This window comes from Tarenaya hassleriana, unplaced genomic scaffold (assembly GCF_000463585.1).
Source record: "Tarenaya hassleriana unplaced genomic scaffold, ASM46358v1 Cleome5, whole genome shotgun sequence".
Taxonomy (NCBI): Eukaryota; Viridiplantae; Streptophyta; class Magnoliopsida; order Brassicales; family Cleomaceae; genus Tarenaya; species Tarenaya hassleriana.
In genome coordinates this window covers 5317000-5335292 of record NW_010967707.1, presented here as the reverse complement: position 1 = coordinate 5335292, position 18293 = coordinate 5317000, and the positions used below count along the sequence as shown (strand labels likewise).

At 39.8% G+C, this 18293-nt stretch overlaps 5 protein-coding genes across 10 annotated transcripts in view; 2 read left to right on the top strand and 3 right to left on the bottom strand.

Annotated features, from left to right (window-relative positions):
* Window positions 1-6: 6 nt before the first annotated feature.
* On the bottom strand, window positions 7-3228 carry LOC104827112 (zinc finger CCCH domain-containing protein 58-like). The gene is made up of 7 exons (XM_010560171.2): window positions 2874-3228; window positions 2606-2751; window positions 2286-2351; window positions 1981-2100; window positions 1560-1871; window positions 1132-1446; window positions 7-774 (listed from the first exon to the last, which is right to left on the bottom strand). The coding sequence occupies exons 1-7, from the start codon at window positions 2962-2964 to the stop codon at window positions 379-381; spliced, it is 1446 nt and encodes a 481-aa protein (XP_010558473.1). The 5' UTR covers window positions 2965-3228; the 3' UTR covers window positions 7-378.
* A 3104-nt stretch (window positions 3229-6332) lies between these two features.
* On the top strand, window positions 6333-9498 carry LOC104827110 (probable beta-D-xylosidase 2). The gene is made up of 5 exons (XM_010560169.1): window positions 6333-6940; window positions 7032-7337; window positions 7430-7700; window positions 7785-8540; window positions 8625-9498. The coding sequence occupies exons 1-5, from the start codon at window positions 6515-6517 to the stop codon at window positions 9251-9253; spliced, it is 2388 nt and encodes a 795-aa protein (XP_010558471.1). The 5' UTR covers window positions 6333-6514; the 3' UTR covers window positions 9254-9498.
* A 130-nt stretch (window positions 9499-9628) lies between these two features.
* Window positions 9629-12906, bottom strand: LOC104827109 (probable receptor-like protein kinase At5g18500). 6 transcript variants are annotated; one of them, XM_010560164.2, is made up of 10 exons: window positions 12825-12906; window positions 12612-12742; window positions 12223-12504; window positions 11397-12009; window positions 11193-11297; window positions 10986-11108; window positions 10731-10901; window positions 10493-10622; window positions 10196-10408; window positions 9629-10107 (listed from the first exon to the last, which is right to left on the bottom strand). In XM_010560164.2, the coding sequence occupies exons 4-10, from the start codon at window positions 11981-11983 to the stop codon at window positions 10003-10005; spliced, it is 1434 nt and encodes a 477-aa protein (XP_010558466.1). In that variant the 5' UTR covers window positions 11984-12009; window positions 12223-12504; window positions 12612-12742; window positions 12825-12906; the 3' UTR covers window positions 9629-10002. The 6 variants fall into 6 exon arrangements, with proteins under 6 accessions (XP_010558466.1, XP_010558467.1, XP_010558464.1 ...); XM_010560165.2 differs by having other exon boundaries at window positions 12223-12390; window positions 12482-12504; window positions 12612-12896; XM_010560162.2 differs by having other exon boundaries at window positions 12612-12896.
* A 2425-nt stretch (window positions 12907-15331) lies between these two features.
* LOC104827108 (rRNA-processing protein fcf2) lies at window positions 15332-17547 on the top strand. Its single transcript, XM_010560161.2, has 7 exons — window positions 15332-15440; window positions 15752-15801; window positions 15909-16183; window positions 16268-16328; window positions 16696-16773; window positions 16882-16997; window positions 17312-17547. The coding sequence occupies exons 3-7, from the start codon at window positions 15948-15950 to the stop codon at window positions 17406-17408; spliced, it is 588 nt and encodes a 195-aa protein (XP_010558463.1). The 5' UTR covers window positions 15332-15440; window positions 15752-15801; window positions 15909-15947; the 3' UTR covers window positions 17409-17547.
* Window positions 17548-17577: 30 nt separating this feature from the next.
* Window positions 17578-18293, bottom strand: part of LOC104827107 (pyruvate dehydrogenase (acetyl-transferring) kinase, mitochondrial-like) — a 2739-nt gene continuing 2023 nt past the window's right edge. The window contains exons 5-6 of the mRNA XM_010560159.1: window positions 18013-18229; window positions 17578-17828 (exon numbers count right to left, since the gene is read on the bottom strand). Coding sequence (XP_010558461.1) covers window positions 17770-17828; window positions 18013-18229 — 276 coding nt within the window. The 3' untranslated portion in view covers window positions 17578-17769. The remainder of the gene's footprint in view (window positions 17829-18012; window positions 18230-18293) is intronic.

Below are 18293 nucleotides of genomic sequence, written 5' to 3'. Positions count from 1 at the left end.
TTTCCCTTGCTGAGAAGCTTAAGTTAGTTCTCAGATTCAATAGTCTTTGGAAAGAACAATAACTGGGGATTTCCAGGAGGGCCATTTATTATTCTTCGTTCCCAAAAAGAGGGGGAAAAAAGGGAAGAGAGGGAGATATAGTAATGGCCGTATAGGGGGGTGGAGGGGGTTCTATATGGACATGGCAGAGAGACCTAAGAGGACATTATGTCCCAGGCAGCGAACACAGACCGGAGCTTTTGGTCTCCGGTTCCGTTCTGTCGAGCCCCCCCAAAAAAGCATTTCTATGTGATGTTTGATGAAGAAAAGGTAAGGGTGAGGAGATATATAAATATATATATCGAGGAACAGAGAGATTTGCCTTTGAAATCTTGCCATTTAGCATGAAGACCGAGCTTCGAAGCTGCTGCTACTGCTGATGATGCCGGCTGTGTCACCAGCCGTCTGAGCAGGTGGCTCTGGGTGGCTCAGACCAACGGTTGGTGATGGCACAGTAGCACTGGCAGGAGCTGTCTCAGAGCCGCTTGTTGTGGCCTTTGGGGAGACAGTTTCTTTGCTTGAGCTTGAGATGAGCTCTGGTCGTAGGTCTGACGAGGATGATGATGGGGCCAATGTGCCAAGTGCAGAACCCACGGGGTAGGGTGCAACCGGCATGTCAGTGAGTGAAGAAGCAGAGGGGCTGTAGCTGAGCGAGCCCACGGAGTGATCGAACCTGCAGACAGGTCCAAACTTGCAGATGCCGTGTTGGGCAAAATGAGTGCATAGTGGTGCGCCCTGCAACAAGATATGGTTTCCGTTTTTTATGGCTCGGTATGAAAGTTCAAAACTTTATAACCGATCATGAGAAATCTACCATAAAGTCTCGATTTTGTTTTTCATGGTGTGATGCAGTGTCTTGTATGAAACTTCTCGTACCAAACTCAACAATGCAGATTCATTCTTTTGTAGAGAGACGCAGGACGGGTTCTAAAGAGTATTATGCATATGAAAACTCAAAACTCTAATCTTTGATCACTAAAGTTTTTCACTTTTAACAACGCAAAGCTGACTGATGCAGATGAGGCAAGAAGAAACAGAGCCTTCTATGAAGTTTCTCATCAGCGAGAAAAAACGAGAAAAGAAAAAACTTACAGGACGGATTGGAAGGCTGATGGGGCTGAGAATAAGGCTTGAACTCGGTGGAACCGCATCCAGAGGATGATGATATCTGCATGAGGATCCGAATTTACAGTCACCCGTCCTCATAAAGTATTGGCATTCAGGTTGACCGGGCCGCTGAGGAAACAACTGTTCCTTCTGGGTACTTGAAGGGCCCAGATTAGAAGGCCCGGACTGATACTGTCCTGTATATGCAGGCGCTGAAGGAGATAACGGTGTAATCCCGTAAATGGAGCTCGATCCAATAGACGGTTGAGTCCCTGGAGAGGGTATGGCACTTACAGTAGCCTACAACAGTATGAACAGCAGAAAAGGGGAAAAGACTTCACAAAAGAAAACAGGGAATGGAGATTAAGATTAATAGAGTGAAGAAGATCGAAATGGGTTTGCACAAAACATACCGCATATGGGTTCCACCCTGAGTATGGAACCATACCAGGAGGAAGAACCATCGGTCCATAAGGGCTTTGAACGTATGAACCGGGTAAAAGGGGAGGCCGGGCCATAACCACACCGTATTGCTGGGACGAAGGAACAGATGGAGACTGAACAGCCGGATAAATAGCTTGAGCAGCCACAGGTGAAACCTGGGCAGCGGGTAGCGGTGGTGGAGAAGGCACCTGTACACCGGGAAGGACGGGGTGGTGGAATCTACAGGTTGCCCCGAATTTACACTGACCCGTTCTCATGTAGTAGGAACATTCTTTTTCCCCCTATCATCGATTTAACAGAAACTTAAGAATACCATACAACATCGAGGAAAAGATCGATAAAACCAATACCGAAAAGAGCGATCAGACAGTCGGAAAGAGTTGTACAGACCGGACGTAATGGATATCCCATATAATTAAGCATCACAGGGGCACCCGAACTGCTTCCTTGCCTTGGATGATGATACTTGCAAGAAGCACCAAACTTACACGTTCCGGTCCTCATAAAGTGCTGCAGAGACGAGAACAATTGTGGAATTTTTAGGACGGAGGAACAACACAAATAGGTAATGATCACAACGTTGAACACAGAACAGATATGGGTTATGGTCTCAATGGAAACAAAACGAAGTGCATTGCCGAATAGTCATTCCCAGTCAAAGACCATCAGATGAAGTGATCAAAGATTAGTAGTACCTGACACACTGGCTGTCCCACACGCTCCGGGAACTCTCCCGCATCTCCTCTAGCAGCTCCCATGACCTGAAATCACCATTTATGCAGCAGCAGAGACGGCAAATACATCAAATGGAAGCTTAGAACAGATAAAAGACCTAAACTTTAGGAGAAGTAAGAAAAAAGAGCAATGCCCTCGAACCAAAACACCAGAATTTACGATCGGACCCATCAAGCAAGAATTCAGGGATCGGACAAAGGTCCCTGATCGAGCGATTCAAAACCTAGGAATCGAAAATGATTAAAGAAGCAAAACAAAGGGGAAATCCAAATGGGATTACCGCTCCACGGTCTCGTGGGTGATTGAACCGACACCTCGACCCGTACCCGCAAACGCCAGTTCGCAAGTAATAGATACAATCGGGCTCGTCGGGTCGCTCCGGGTACGATTCTCCTCCGCTTCGCAACCCTAAACGCCACATCGAGGCTATACAAGCAACGAAGAACAAAAAAAAACCCACAAAAAGTCGCCTTAATCGTTTGATTAAAACCCCGAAATCACAGCATTAACCAGATAGAACACAATTAATGCCGGAACCGTTACGTTACCTTCGACGCCGGTTTCACCTCCTGGACCTGACCATTCCGGCGATGGATCCGACCGCGACCCTTCTTCTCCGCCGCGACCGTACCGCTCCATTATGCCCTAACCTCGTCACCGACGGCGACACAGCGACGTCGGAGGAAACTCTTCGGAATGCGCGAGCTCCGATCAAATGGGAGTGTCGGGAAAACGAGGGTGAGACGGAGAAGAAGAAAAAAGGACAAAACCCAGATCGAGGTTTCGCCTTCACACCACTCTCTCTCACTCGCTCGTTCTCTCGCTTCACGCTCTGTGTTTTTTTTTTACTGTGATTACACTTTTTTTTTTTGCAGGGATTTTTAATTTTGGAAGTGATGGGATTGGGGGAGGTTTTGATCTTTCTTTATGCGTGCTCGCCTTTTTTGTGGTCGTTTCGCCGGTGGTGGTTAATATACGCGCCAAACTATAATTAATAACCTCCCTTATTTTTATTTACTTTTATTTATTTAATCTTTTTTCTTTTCCATGTTATATATTTTAAAATACGGACAAAATATCAAATCGTAAATATTTTCAAGAACGAAAACCTCTAACTTTTCCATAAAAAAAAAACTTTCTTTTGTAAAAATGTGATAATTCAATAATATGTGTGTAATGGCATTTTCTATTATCCATCACTCGAGTTGGATTTTTGGATGTGGATAATAAATAATGTTTAAAAAGATGATTGTATTCATTAAAAACAGATATTAAATTTGTGGGTATATATATGTCAATGTACTAAACATATTTATTAAAAAAAATCATGATATTTAATTGAGTGTTGTATGAGATTCTGTTATAAAAAATCAATATTTATTGGTTTGAAATTACGGAATAAAATTATTTTCTGAAAAAAGTGTAAATTACAAAACTAATTGAATTTTTATTACGAAAATAATTATAGATAAATAAAAATTGTGGGCTGTAATTGCAAATTCGTACCAAACATGATAATTGTTATAATTGTCCAAATTAATTTGATGTAAACCTATTCATTAGCAACCGACTATTTTGTTCTTTTGTTTTTCTTTAATAATAGTATGGGCAAAAATATTTGTATTTTCTATTTGTATGTGTATTCAAACAACAAAGTTTTTGGTACATCTATGCAAAACAATTTTTTTTTTTTGTTAAAACATCTTATCATACTGGGGATATCTTATATTAAACAGTGTAATTAGCATTTATTTAAAAAAACATTTTCTGATTTTGATTCAATAAAATCTAGATTTTGTGAAAAATTAATTAAGCAAATGATTTTCATATACACTGATTATGATGGCGCGTGAAGTTTAGCTGCGTTGGAGGGCGCGTGAGGAGGACTGCCATAGTTTATCTGTTCTGGTTAATAAAAATTTGACTTTACATCACTTAAAAGGCATATGGCAAAAGTAAATAAATAAATAAAGACATCGTTGGAAAAAAAAGAGAGACCACTGAGGATCGATTATACATGACCAATCCAACGGCTACAAAAAGGCATTTGTCTAATTTCTGACGGCTGAGATCTGTTTTGATGTAGTTGGTGAAGAAAACCCCAATTCTGGAGTTAAAAAAAATTATACAACAAGATAAAAATATAATAGTGGAGATTCAAATATAACTAAATGAATTTGATATTTGTTGATATTATTTTTGTTCGATATGGCCAGTTTTATCTCTATTCAGTATATAGGGTTATTCTTAATTACAGACTCTGTGAATATTTCTGTAATTATTAGGTTGAGGCGAACGGTGCTACAATTTTGTTTTATTATTTTTCTGTAATTTAATTTACCCCTCTATAGTTTTTTCATATTTATTTTTACAAAATTTTATTGAAATATTTCGTATATTTTTTAGGCTTAGCGCTACAACAATGTGATGTAAGATGATTATTATTATTATTATTATTACTACACATACGGTTTGGATATATCTCATTGACGTTGGGATCATATTCTACCGTGACACAAACAAATGTTTGTAAAACTTGAATCAATACCATACAAAAAAAAAATCAAATGAGATTTTTCCGATAAAACACGAAAATATGTTTTTAATGTTTGATGATAAATATCTTGATTTCAGAACATAAATGGAAAATGTTTAAATGTTCTGAGTTAACTACTGAAATTATAACACACAACACTACAAAAAACAAAATATTATAAAAATTATTCATCTTGAATTGGTATTTTAAAATTTACTATTGAATCAGCATTATTGAACTACATGGTTATAGTAAAAAGTGATTTTTTAGGAAATTAATGAGTAAAATTTGAAGGAAATAAATTAGTAAATATTATGTTGAAAAAGAAAATGAAATGCAGGAAGGTTTGACTTGGAGAGGGTGAGGGCACATGTGAGCAGCTTTTGGAGATTTGTGTTATATTCCCCAAAGGATCTTTTGGACCATATCGTCCGTATCTTCCAAATGTCGGCTAAGTTAATATTATAATAAATAATAATAATCATTCAAATAAAGTTGCTTGTTTTTCTCATTTTTTTTGTCCAACTAAAAAAAAATTGGTGCGGATAGCTCCATGATTGGCTTTATCATATTATACGTGGAAAAATATGTGGAAATATCCTAAAAAAACATCCGAATTTCTCAATTTTTATCAAATAAAACCTCAATTTTATTTTTCAATAAAAAATAAACCCGAAGTTTATAATCTTTATCATTTTTAACTTTATTGTTGACGCGTCGTTTCGATATCCTATGTGACAAGTCAATATTTTGACCGTATTTGACACATCATTGTCCACATGTCACGATATCGAAACGATATATGAGCAGGTTAAAAATGATAAAGATTATAAAGTTCGGGTTTATTTTTTATTGAAAAATGAAGTTTGAGATTTTATTTGATAAAAAAAATTTAGGTTTTATTTCGTGAAAATTGAAAATTTCAAATATTATTTTGGGATTTTTCCTATTATACGCACCATATTATGTGACATCAACATATTTAGCTATATATCATCAAACCAAATAATACTTAATCTAAGTCAGAAAATAAGATTTAACGAATACAATGTTTAAAAATATAAAAATTCTAAAGTGAATTGCTAAATATTCAACCGTAAATAATACAAATTTCAATCGATATTTAGTTTTATATTTAAAATCAATTATTATATACTTAATACTTAAAGATGAATCCAATAAAAAATATTTTTTATATTGAAAAATAAAAACAAGATATCTGTAAATAGAATTGAACTAGAGATCATAAAGTGCATGATATTTGTAAATATACATTGTTTATGCATATTGAAATATTTTACATTAGATATTTTAAATATTCCAAATTCCTTGGATCTTGAAAATCTGTTGTGAACAGACGGAAAAAGGGTCGTATTTGCATATACTTTAATTTCGTCTAATGAAACATCATTCATATAATAATCTCATTTTTTAAACTAAAATTTAAACAAAATATTGAACGAGTCTTGTCTTGTTTTTACGTAATCCATTTTTATCTCTTACATTATCTTCATAAAATCACTAAATATCTACAAAGAAATCACTAGATATCTCTAACTTCCCGTTGGAAAAAAACTATATAAGCCCTCAAAGCCCTCTCCCCTTCTACCTCACCCTCTCTCCTTCACCTTCACTTTCCTCTGCTCCAAAACAATGGGACAGTTGATTCTCTCTCTTCTTCTTCTCCTGTCATTTGCCGTCTCTTCCTCTGCAGTCATACTAGGAGATGTTCCTCTGAACTACACGCATGTCTGCGATCCCGTCAGATTCAGAAACATTGGATTGGACATGTCGGAATTCTCCTACTGCGACAAGTCTCTTCCTTTCGACGTTAGGGTTAAGGATCTCGTCGCTCGGATGAAACTGTCCGAAAAGGTTGAGCAGATGGGAGATAACGCCACCGGCGTCATGAGGATCGGCCTTCCGGCGTACGAGTGGTGGTCCGAGGCTCTTCACGGCGTCTCTGACACCGGCGGTGGCTCCACTTTCGGCGGTGCGGTCCCAGGCGCCACCAGCTTTCCCCTCGTCATCAACTCAGCCGCCTCGTTTAACCGCACGCTCTGGAAGAAGATTGGACAAGTAAGCAAGTGTTTGTGTTGCTTAAGTTCGATACGATTTCGGATGACTAGAACGTTTCGGAAAACGCCGTTTTTTCTCGGTTTCTCGGCAGGTGATTTCAAGTGAGGCAAGAGCGATGCACAACGTGGGACAAGGCGGTTTAACGTTCTGGAGCCCGAACATAAACGTGGTGAGGGATCCGAGGTGGGGAAGGATCTTGGAGACACCGGGTGAAGATCCTTACGTGGTCGGGACTTACGCCTCGAATTTTGTCAGAGGGTTACAAGACATCGAAGGGACGGGAAACACGACAGATCTGAACTTCAGACCATTGAAAGTCTCTGCTTGCTGCAAGCATTACACTGCATACGACATCGATAGGTGGCCGGGTGTCGATAGATACAGTTTCGACGCGAGGGTAAGGAATGGAACAAAAACCCGTACCTCATCTCGATTGTTCAATCTCTGTATCTGATCTTGGTTTGGTTCAATGTTGGGTCTTGATTCAAGGTTACGGAGCAAGACATGATGGAGACATTTCAGATGCCGTTCGAGATGTGTGTGAAGGAAGGAGATGCGAGCAGTGTCATGTGTTCGTTCAACCGTGTCAATGGCATTCCCACTTGTGCGGATCACAGGCTATTGAAGCACACCATTAGAAGAGACTGGAACTTGCATGGTTACATCGTCGCTGACTGTGATTCAGTTGACGCCATGGTCAAAGCTCACAAATGGCTCGGCGATACATTCGAGGACGCAGCTTCGCAATCTCTCAAAGCAGGTAATTAAACCTGCACGAACTGTTTTGATATTCTTCCGTACTTGTTTTGATCGATGGGTTCTGTCCCGATTTCGGTTTTTTCAGGTCTGGATTTGGACTGTGGTGGTTCGTACAGGATGGCTTTGCAGAACGCGGTTTACCAAGGTCAGATCAGTGAGTCATTGGTCGACGAGTCACTCAAGAATCTCTACGTTGTGCTCATGAGGCTTGGGTTCTTCGATGGCCGACCTGAATTTGCATCCTTGACGAAATCCGATGTCTGCTCAGAATCTAACATGAAATTCGCCGAAGAGGCGGCAAAAGAAGGAATGGTTCTACTGAAGAACAACGACGATGTTCTTCCTCTGAGTTCCGACAAGTACAAGAACCTGGCGGTGGTCGGACCTCACGCTAATGCCACTATAGCCATGATTGGAAACTATCACGGCGTCCCTTGCCGGTACATCTCTCCTATTCAGGGCTTCTCCGAATTTGCAAACGTCACATTCTCTGCGGGTTGCGGTGACGTGCTCTGCAAGAATCGGACGTTGGTTTTTCCGGCGGCTCAGACGGCTAGGAACGCAGACGCGACCGTGATTGTCGCCGGGTTGGACTTGACTGCAGAGGCTGAGGATTTGGACAGGCTGGACCTGAATCTGCCCGGTTATCAGAAAGAGCTCATCGTTCAGGTGGCCGAAATGGCGAAAGGTCCGGTGATTCTGGTTGTAATGTCGGGCGGAGGAGTCGACATAACGTTTGCCAAGAACCACCCCAATATCACAGCCATCCTCTGGGCCGGTTACCCTGGCCAAGAAGGCGGCCGTGCCATTGCTGACGTCATCTTCGGACACTACAACCCAGGTATATCTTCTTATCCAATAAAAGATTCAAACTTTCTGAAACATAAGGACTGACAATCTGATCAAATTCCATTTTCGAGTTCAGGTGGGAGATTGCCATTGACATGGTACGAAGCGGATTACGCACAGCAACTTCCGATGACGTACATGAAACTACGTCCAGACAACGAGCAAGGGTTTCCTGGAAAGACATACAAGTTCTACAACGGAACGGGAGTTTTCCCGTTCGGATACGGACTCAGTTACACAGATTTCAAGTACGAGATCTCGCGTTCCGACCAGATCATACCAGTGCACGTCAAGATCTCCAAGAACCAGCTCTGTCGCCACGTAAACTACACCGACCCAGGAGAGGAACCCACCGAAGGTTGCATGGCCGTCGTGGTGGATGACTTGCCCTGCAAGGAAACGGTAGCGGTCAAAGTCTCCGTCGAAAACATCGGTAAGAGAGACGGAAGCGAGGTCATAATGGCGTACTCGAAGCCGCCGAGAGGAATCCATGGGACCCACAGGAAACAAGTGGTCGGATTCGAGAGGGTGTTCGTTCCGACAGGGAAGTCTGAGGATGTCCGGTTCGAGTTCGACGTCTGCCGGAGTTTTTCGATCGTAGACGCCGTCGGATACAGGATTTTGCCGTCGGGGAATCACGGCGTTTTGATCGGAGACGGCGAGAGGAGGATCCCTGTTCAAGTTAAGATTAGTTTTCATCACTAGAGATTCCACCGAGTAAATTCGAGTTGCCGTATGTTAAAAGTTATTAATAAAGAAAGTTATTTTAATATCCACGTGGCGTAAAAGTCAAACTAAGTCAACCGTGGATGAGGAAAATTGGGCCGAAGTATTAATTTGGGCCTTCATTTTAAACCCAATAATAATTTTGGCACGGATTCCAAAATATTTTATGAAAAAAATGGCCTTAAAAGATAAAATCCGATAAAATCTCTACGGGTCAATCTTTTTTTTTTATGCTGTTTGCATAAAAAAATTATCTTTATCTCAAAATAATTGAAATATTTAAAATTCGAATACAATATATTTGATTAGTTCATTTTTTCATTTATTTTCAAATAATTGAAAGCTGAACCGGGATAAGTGTGAAAACCATGACTATTTTTCCACAAGCAAAGCAATTACACGTCGTTTCTCACAAAATCAAAACCTACAAACCTGCAAATGGCGTTTTATCGGTCCAAAAACAACAAACAGTGCAAATGCAGAAACCCAAAACAACAATACAACCATGGCAAACCTGTACAAAAACCCATCCTCCTAACAAATATGGCAATTGCACAAACTAACCATCTTTCTCACAACTCATACAAAGAAACCTCTCTTTATTGGTAAAAGAATTACATAATCCGAACCCGGGAAAGAGGAATGTCAAGCCCTAGATCCGGAAAGCTCGGAACTTTCAATGATTTATACTCCAAGAATGTGGCATCTTTTGGTTCTTGATTTAAAAGCTACATCACCTTCGGGTCGTGGTAATCACTCTTGTCCGTGTCAGTGCTGTTCCTTGGAGGATCTGAATCTCTGGTCCCTGTCTGATTCCTTCTTCTTCTCCTGTCCTGAACATAAAAACCGCTCCATTTCAGCAAGAAAAGCTCACAGAGATCTCTGTGAATTCAAAGTCTTGAACTTTTCTCTTTGTAGTACCTCTCTAGGAATAGGGTATTCCTCGGATTCAAGCATACGTGCCACTTGGCTCATTTTCGGTCTTTTGTCAGCCACGGGATCGACACATCTCAAAGCCGTCAAGAGTGTTCTTTTCAGGGCACTGGTGGATGGCTTTGTTTCGAGGTTTGGGTCAATCACCTCTTCTGATCGCCTCTGTTGCACCATCATCTTCAGCCATTCCACTAAATGTACCTAATGTTTCAGAACACCGATAACCAATGAAGATGAAATATATGAACGAGAGTTCTCATGAGGATAAGTTATCAGTATACATACCTCAGGAGGCAGACGAGCATAATCTACAGGGTATCTTCCAGTTATAGCTTCTAAGAGTACAACCCCGAAACTGTACACATCGCTCTTCTCATTCAGGAGGCCAGAATTAGCATATTCTGGAGCAACGTATCTGAAGAAACATCCATTGATCGGATGGAAACAGCACGTTATTTCTCAAAAGCAACGACAAACAGCCTTTATTCAAAAACAAAAACATGTAAAGGAGATGTCAGCGTACCCGAAGGTACCCATAACTCTGGTTGTTATGAAGTTTTTATCAGCACCAAGAAGCTTCGCAAGGCCGAAGTCAGATATTTTAGCATTGAAGCTTTCGTCGATGAGTATATTGCTAGATTTTATGTCTCTGTGCACCACTTTAGGCTCTATTGCCTCATGAAGGTACGAAAGCCTGCATAACCCGTAATCTCGGCGTGAGGATGAAGGCATAAAACCGAGAAAAAACGTGCAAAGAATGCCATTCAAGTCAACTTACGCTTTGGCAGTTCCGATAAGAATTTTTATACGTGCCTCCCATGTAAGATACCCTTGATGGTGCATGTCTCCTCGGAGCCACTGCTCAAGATTTCCATTGTTAACATACTCATACACCAACATCCTGAATTCAAAGTTTTCCGGTTAAGAAATATACCGTGGAGACTTATGAAGCAGATCTAAAGAAAACTAGAACAGCAGGACATACCTTTGGGTTCCTTCCATGCAATATCCCAGAAGACGGACCAAGTTCTTGTGACGAACATGACCGATAGCCTCGACTTCTACTCTGAAGTCTTTGTCAGCTTGCCCACTGCAAGGAAAAAAACATCACAAATCACAAAGATCTCTACAACTCGAACTTGTAACCAGTAATTCAGACAACCTCAAGTGATAGATAGCCAAAACTTACAGGTTATTGAGTAACTTCTTCACAGCCACAGGAGTTCCGTTAACAAGGGTTCCACGGTAAACTATTCCATATCCTCCATCACCGATTATATTATCCCTCGAGAACTGATCTGTTGCCATTTGAAGATCTCTCAGAGTGAACCAATGCCCCCATCCAAGGTGAGAAAACTCGGGCAGACCAGATAAAGGAGATGGAGCCGTCAATGGATTAGACGAAGACACGCCCAGCCCATCTTTTTTCTCCAAATTAGTGAAGGAGCCTGACCTGCTACTGCTATCGCCGTTCTCTGCGTTTGGCACGACCACCTTTTCAAGTTCTTTATCACGGAATTTATCGCTAATAGAGGGAAGTTCGCCATTGCTTGACGAAACCTCGTCAACCCTTATCTCCTTAATTTCCTCCGGGACACTCGGGATCTGGGCCAGAGGGATTTGAGTAGCAGCTCTTGAGGTTTTCTTTCGGAAAGTAAGCCATAGTGATACAGCTAGAACTACTACAAATACCACAGCAAGAACAATCACAATGATTTCCCACAGCTCCAAACCGCTGTAAGTCTGAGACAAGGTGTTGTTAAGACTAGATCCCATGTTTCCACCCGTACCAATTCATTCACCTGCAACAAACAAAAATCAAAGAACTGAAAAACTCGAACACTCCAACTGTGTTCTGTAACCATGAATTCTACTGCTTTGATACAATGTTTCCATCAGATATGCCTTCTCGTTTAGGGAAAACACAAGAAATCTTCCCAGACCTTCATAAGAAATAGAAAAACCAAAGAATTTGGCTTTTTATCATGAATCACGCTAATCAAAACAGAATGTACCTATCTGAATTGTCTTCCATTAGAGAGACACGAAGGAACAAAGCACAAGACAGGGCATCTAACTGAGACCGGCAGAATCAGATTCGTGTATTGACATCATGCCTACACCACTAAAAATGCCGTTTCCGAATTTAGAGGGCTCAGACCAAACACCAGCTAAACAACAAGCTGAAGAATCCACAGGAGACATTCAGAACTTCACCGACAACAGAACTTCCACAGACTACAGTCAAGCATCGTAATCAATTAGAAAAGATACCCGGTCTCAGATGCATTGCCTGCCTGATGAGCATGATGACCAACCACATGATTTAAAAAAGTTCAAACTTTGAGCTTGAAACGAGGTACCCATTATCAGAATTAGGGTTCTGGGAAACTTAAAAACCAACCTGATGGGCGAAAATTAGACGGGCTCAGAACGGCATTGAGCAGAGACAGGGGAGAAGTCGTGTAATAAGACAGATCTCGCGCAGCATTGCGTGGAAATATTTCTGCTTTGGATCTTTGTAGGGTTCTCCACCTACAAAGAAACCCACGCGGTGAAAAGGAAAATCAAAGGACAAAAAAAATCAAAATCTGGTTGGGAAAGATTGGAGCTTTACTTTGCAGCTGTTCCCAGAAAAATATTTAAAAAAAAAACAAAATAAAAGTAAATAATAATTTATTTTTCAATTATTTATCTAGTCCATATGGAATTTTGTATGGCTCCATGATGGGTCTTTATAGCTTGCAAGTGACGACCGACGATCAAAGAGTCGTCACTCGGAAAAAAAACATCTCTTTGTAATTTTTGGTCAATTGATGTATTATTTATTTTAAAATAGATAATAAATCAATTGCATTTCTAAAAGTCAGCTTCGTCAGCGGGGAAAGCCCCACATTACCAATTACCACGTGTCATTTTTATTTATGACAACCAATCGTTTCATGCCACGCGTCACGACATCTCGATTTAATACGCGTATAGAGAATACGTATGTCTCTTTGTGACTTTTTTTTGGACAAGGTGTGCGTATGTAAATAAGTTCTATGATTGTATAAAGTACAAAAAGCCAACCGATATATATATATATATATATATAATGAATGTAACGTGGTCATACCAAATTAAGGTACGGTTTGTTTTCGTATTTTCATATTAAATGACGTGAAAAAACCGACAATTTAATTTTGGCAGAGTTTTAAGTTAAGGGGAATACGGTTCTTCTGGTGTTTTTATTTTTATTATTATTTTTATATTTGGTTCTTTTGGTGTTAAATTCAAGAGACAGAACAAATGCGAAATGTTGACAAAAATAAGAGAGATGTGAATTGGAATCAAAATGTCAGAGACATCCAAACCCTCAGAGAAATCTATATATGAGTATGTATGCATGCATGTATCCATGTATGTATGGATGTATAGATGCATGTCTTCGTAGTTGAGATGTATTTACGTATGTATTTATATGTGTATATAATATATATACACCATATGAAATATTTTTTTGCTAAAAATCATATAAATATCAAATTTTACGAAATTATATTGCGCTGATGAAATCAATAATGTCTTTCTCAACCAATTTTTTATTTAGTGAAGTGATTCAATTTTCTGAAACATTTTGTTAAAAATCCATTGTAACTATATTTTAAATATAGATTTTCAATTTTTTTTTTTCAAATTGTTGGAGATGAAAAAAGACAAGTGAACACGCAAAGAGACAAGGAGCATCTTGCGTGGAGCAGTCTTTGTTTGTCGTGTAAGCGGTGGAGCCATACTATCAATTTACCAAAGCATAAACTCAAAACGTTGCATATATTGTATATATACATATATATATATATATACACACACGTGTGTGTACATGCATACACGTATGCATGTCTTGAATATGTGATTTAGATTAAAAATGACTCCACTCATTATCATTAGACCCTAAACATATTCTTCAACTATGACTAGATATACACTAAATCCGTTGAGACGTACCATCGTTAATTCAATTCGTTATTTAAAAAAAAAATACAAGCCTGAATTTTCCTTAATTAACAACTTTAAGTGTATATGTTTCTAAACATCCACCTAGATTACAAAAATATTAGTATTTTTTTTAATATAAATCGACGTAACTATCATTTTGGACTGTTTCAGAAAATATTGTACGTGAAATTACCATGGATTTTAATATATAAGCACAACTTACCAGACCCAAATCAAATATTATAAAAAGCTAAGAAATTTCGATTATATTATCGTTATTAATTATTGACATGAACCGACGAGACAAAGAAGATGAGGTTGCGACATAACCCAATATGTTGGTTCGGCGATGAGATTTTGGCAGTGGTTAAGTGGTCTAATCAAGTTGTCTAAATGTCACAATTAAGGTATTAATCCCAGTGGGTATTCGTTAATTGCACAGTGACAAAAGGGTGATTATCAATATCAATGACTTTCCCATCTTATAATTAAATTAATCCGTAATCAACGGGACCACTGCAAAAGTATAACCAGAATTTTTAAATAAGTGACATAAAACATAAATAAAAACATTTGTAGAGGTACAAGTTGGAATCAATCTGATAAATTTTATTCTTTGTAAATATTTCTCAATACAATAGGATATATATATATACACGCATCTAATTTCATGAACCATGTTTGATTTTGTGAATTGAATTATTTAATCATATCATTCCAATAAAATTATTCAATCAGTGTATTATATATATAAAATATATTTCATTTCATTAAAAGAAGGTAAAGATAGAAAAACGATAAGAAAAACATTACTGAGCAAATACAATCTATCAAAACCCTAAGCCCCGTCTTCGTCTGTTTCCAACCACACCACACTTTCCTAAATTGGAAAGTATCCTTTCTCCGCCACCGGCAACGGCGGTCCGAGGGCTGAACGGCGGTTTTCTGGATTTGAAGATCAAATTTTTGGGTCGCACCTAGTTTGGCACATACACATCGACAAGAAAAAACGGACAAAAGTTAAGGGGTTATTTGTTAAATAAGAAATGAGGGGTTAAAAGTGTAAAGAAACAAAAGTTCTGAACTCCAATTCCCTTTTGGATTTCTGATTATCGGGCCGGGTTAATTAAAATTTTAATCAAACCCTAAAGGAATCGTCGGTATACTAAAAAACCTCCGCCGCATTATTTACACCACTGCTTCACCGTTGGCTTCTCTCTCACTCCCTCTCTCCGCCTGTGATTTCAATCGCCAGGTAAGCCCTTTTCTTCTTCTTCTTCCTTGGTCTCTTCGAAAGCTTGAGTTCCAACGTTCATGGAAGAATTCAGCGATTACTGCCCGGATTCATTTGGGGAGAGACTCGGGGTTGTCTCTGGTTTTCCAAAGATCACGCAGGTCGAAGCATCGCGGCCTGTTTTGCCGGAACACGAATGATTTTGGCGGCAAAACCGACGGGGGAAAATTGGGTTTTAATTGGGTTTTTGATCCTGTTTGTCCAAACTGAATCGTAGATTCGTCTTCTGTATCATGTCGTATTCACGGTGATATATTTTCTCACCGTTTCAGGTTCACCGCCGTTTTTAGTTGGTCACTTCAAGTTCTTCCTCGCTATTAAGGTCAGCAAATTCCGAACTCTTTAACTTTGAGTTCCGATTTGGTTCGCGTTTCTAATTAGGGTTCATACTGAATAGACTCTGACTTTTGACGATTGCGTCCAATTTAGGTGTATTCTTTTGTCATAGAGACGATAACCATTCAGATAATGGCGGAGAGTAAACCAGTGATCGGTCTTACATGGGAACCAAAGCTGCCGGACTTATCATCCGTGACGAAGACAGGGCCTGGGTCAGGTAATACGGCGAGAAGCCATGGCGAAAGCAGTTTGCTTTGGAAGCCTGCTTCAGAACTCGTTGATGGCTTTTGCCTGCCGCCTAATGATCCGAAGAAGTTGAACAGAATGCTTAGGAAGCAAGTCCAGGACACTGCTGGATCGAGCTGGTAACTTTGCTTTCCCCCGAATGGTACTCCTGTGTTGAAGATGAATTCTCCGGCAAAATTATAGGGTTTTGTGTCCTTGAACAGGTTTGATATGCCCGCTCCAACAATGACGCCAGAGTTGAAAAGGGATCTTCAGCTGCTGAAGGTAATGGCCTCTTTGTTATTGTACTCTGGATTTTGATTTTGCGTTCGGGTTTGACTCAGTTTGGAAAAATTTGCCGTTGCATTCTGATTCTGGGTTGTATTCTGCTTGCACGCGAAGCCATGTGAGTGTCGTGGTTTTATTGATTTCTCCAAAGTCCGAAACTTTTTCATGTTTCGTTGAAACCTGTACCTCAGAAGCCACTAAATATCATATGATCCATGAGTTTTGTTCTTGCAAGTGCATGTATACCCGTGAACCTAGTGTTGTGTCATGAGCCTTGGAGAAATCTTTACAATAGTGTTCTTTTTTTTTTTTTTAATTCCAAAGTTGTAAACATAATTTTTTTTTACTTTCAAAATGTATTTAGATGAGATCTGTGGTGGATCCAAAGAGGCACTACAAGAAGGGTGATTCCAATCTAAAGTCACTGCCCAAGTACTTCCAGGTAAGCTTTTGAGAAGCAAAACTCCATCAAGACAATGACTTTTAACCTTGGTCTCTGGTTCATTCCAAATCTTATAACATGTTCCATTCTCTCTGGGGGCGAAACCAGGTCGGGACAGTGATAGAACCATCGGTAGAGTTCTACTCTACGAGACTGACAAAGAAAGAGAGGAAGTCAAGTATCACTGAAGAACTACTCTCAGATCCCACTGTTTCTCAATACAGGTACATTATTAGCATTGTTTCTTAACACCCAGAAAATCCTCTCCTCAATCTCTGTCATAAAGGCAAACCCACGTTTCTCATGAGCATATCTAGTTTTAAATTCGTTAGTTTTCATGTCTATGCGTCACAGTGGCATTTTCTTCGTTTCATATGGCACGTGTTGCACAATGCTAAATTTCCTTTGGGCTGTTGCCCTGTTCAAGATCAAGGCATCGAATCAAATAGGCATAATGATAAAAGCAAGCAAGGCATTGAATGATTAAGACACGCATGTAATGTATGTTTGATTGTCGTTTGTTTGTTGCAATTGGCAGGAAGCGTAAGGTAAGGGAGATTGAAGAGACGAAAAGACCTGTTCATAGTAAGAAATGGAAGGGAAAGGGAAAGCAATCAAAGCAAACAAGGCGTTGATTGATTAGGGTATGAGATCTCAGTTTTGGGACACGTGTTTTCTTGCCATGCAAGTAACCAAATCCTTTGTTTGTATTTAGCTTGTGGGCACTGTTCTGTTGTTCTGTCGATTTCACTGATAACAATTGCGAAGATTTTAGTAGGCATATGAGAATTTGAAAAAAGAGAATTGAAAGGAATATGTAACCTCAAATCTGAACGAAAACTGAAAGCAAACACAGCGAATTATACATGATGACCAAACTGAGAAACCTATTCAACTCATGCTGACATAACTTAACTGCCCAACCATGGACATGTATGTATGTATGCATGTATGTATGTATGCATGTATATGCCCGAGAGAGAGAGAGAGAGGGGATCAAGACAAAGCCTCCAGTGAATCTCCCAAGCGTGACAAATGGAGATAAGCATCAGTCCCTGCAACATTAAACAACATACACTCGCTTCTCAGAATCCAAATTCCCGGCCTTGAAGCTATACAATGAACTGAAAAAACATTGTCTGTAACTCTCAGAAACCGGGTTATGATCAAACCAGGACAGTTCTCCAGTTCTTGGGGTGGAAGCAATCGAGTTATGATTTAAGAAACGAGTTGACTCACCGTATCCTTCCATGGATATGATCTGGAGATCCCCTCCAAAGTACCGAGCGTACAAGCGGCTGATCGGGAGACCATACCCGTAACCAGCCATTGTCACGGGGACATCGGCTGTGCCAAGATCGATATTCTCGTCCAGGTGGTTTGTTGCCGTACTGTAAAGGTAAGTGAAGATTTTGGGGAGACCGCTTCTTCGTATGCCTCCACCTTCGTCAGATACCTATTATGTTTACCAATGATAGTCACTGATCTGAACGTTAAAGAACCCGAAAAGGAAGAGCGGA

Coding starts and splice junctions, on each gene's coding strand:
- LOC104827112 (XM_010560171.2), bottom strand. CDS start 2,964: ATGGAGCGGTACGGTCGCGGCGGAGAAGAAGGGTCGCGGTCGGATCCA. Junction 1,447..1,559: donor CAGGGTGGAACCCATATGCG/GTATGTTTTGTG, acceptor ATACTGTTGTAG/GCTACTGTAAGTGCCATACC. Junction 775..1,131: donor TCAGCCTTCCAATCCGTCCT/GTAAGTTTTTTC, acceptor ATCTTGTTGCAG/GGCGCACCACTATGCACTCA.
- LOC104827110 (XM_010560169.1), top strand. CDS start 6,515: ATGGGACAGTTGATTCTCTCTCTTCTTCTTCTCCTGTCATTTGCCGTC. Junction 7,338..7,429: donor GATACAGTTTCGACGCGAGG/GTAAGGAATGGA, acceptor TCTTGATTCAAG/GTTACGGAGCAAGACATGAT. Junction 8,541..8,624: donor CTTCGGACACTACAACCCAG/GTATATCTTCTT, acceptor TTTCGAGTTCAG/GTGGGAGATTGCCATTGACA.
- LOC104827109 (XM_010560164.2), bottom strand. CDS start 11,983: ATGGGATCTAGTCTTAACAACACCTTGTCTCAGACTTACAGCGGTTTG. Junction 11,109..11,192: donor TGCATGGAAGGAACCCAAAG/GTATGTCCTGCT, acceptor CTTTGAATTCAG/GATGTTGGTGTATGAGTATG. Junction 10,623..10,730: donor AGAGTTATGGGTACCTTCGG/GTACGCTGACAT, acceptor ATGTTTCTTCAG/ATACGTTGCTCCAGAATATG.
- LOC104827108 (XM_010560161.2), top strand. CDS start 15,948: ATGGCGGAGAGTAAACCAGTGATCGGTCTTACATGGGAACCAAAGCTG. Junction 16,184..16,267: donor GACACTGCTGGATCGAGCTG/GTAACTTTGCTT, acceptor GTCCTTGAACAG/GTTTGATATGCCCGCTCCAA. Junction 16,329..16,695: donor GGGATCTTCAGCTGCTGAAG/GTAATGGCCTCT, acceptor AAATGTATTTAG/ATGAGATCTGTGGTGGATCC.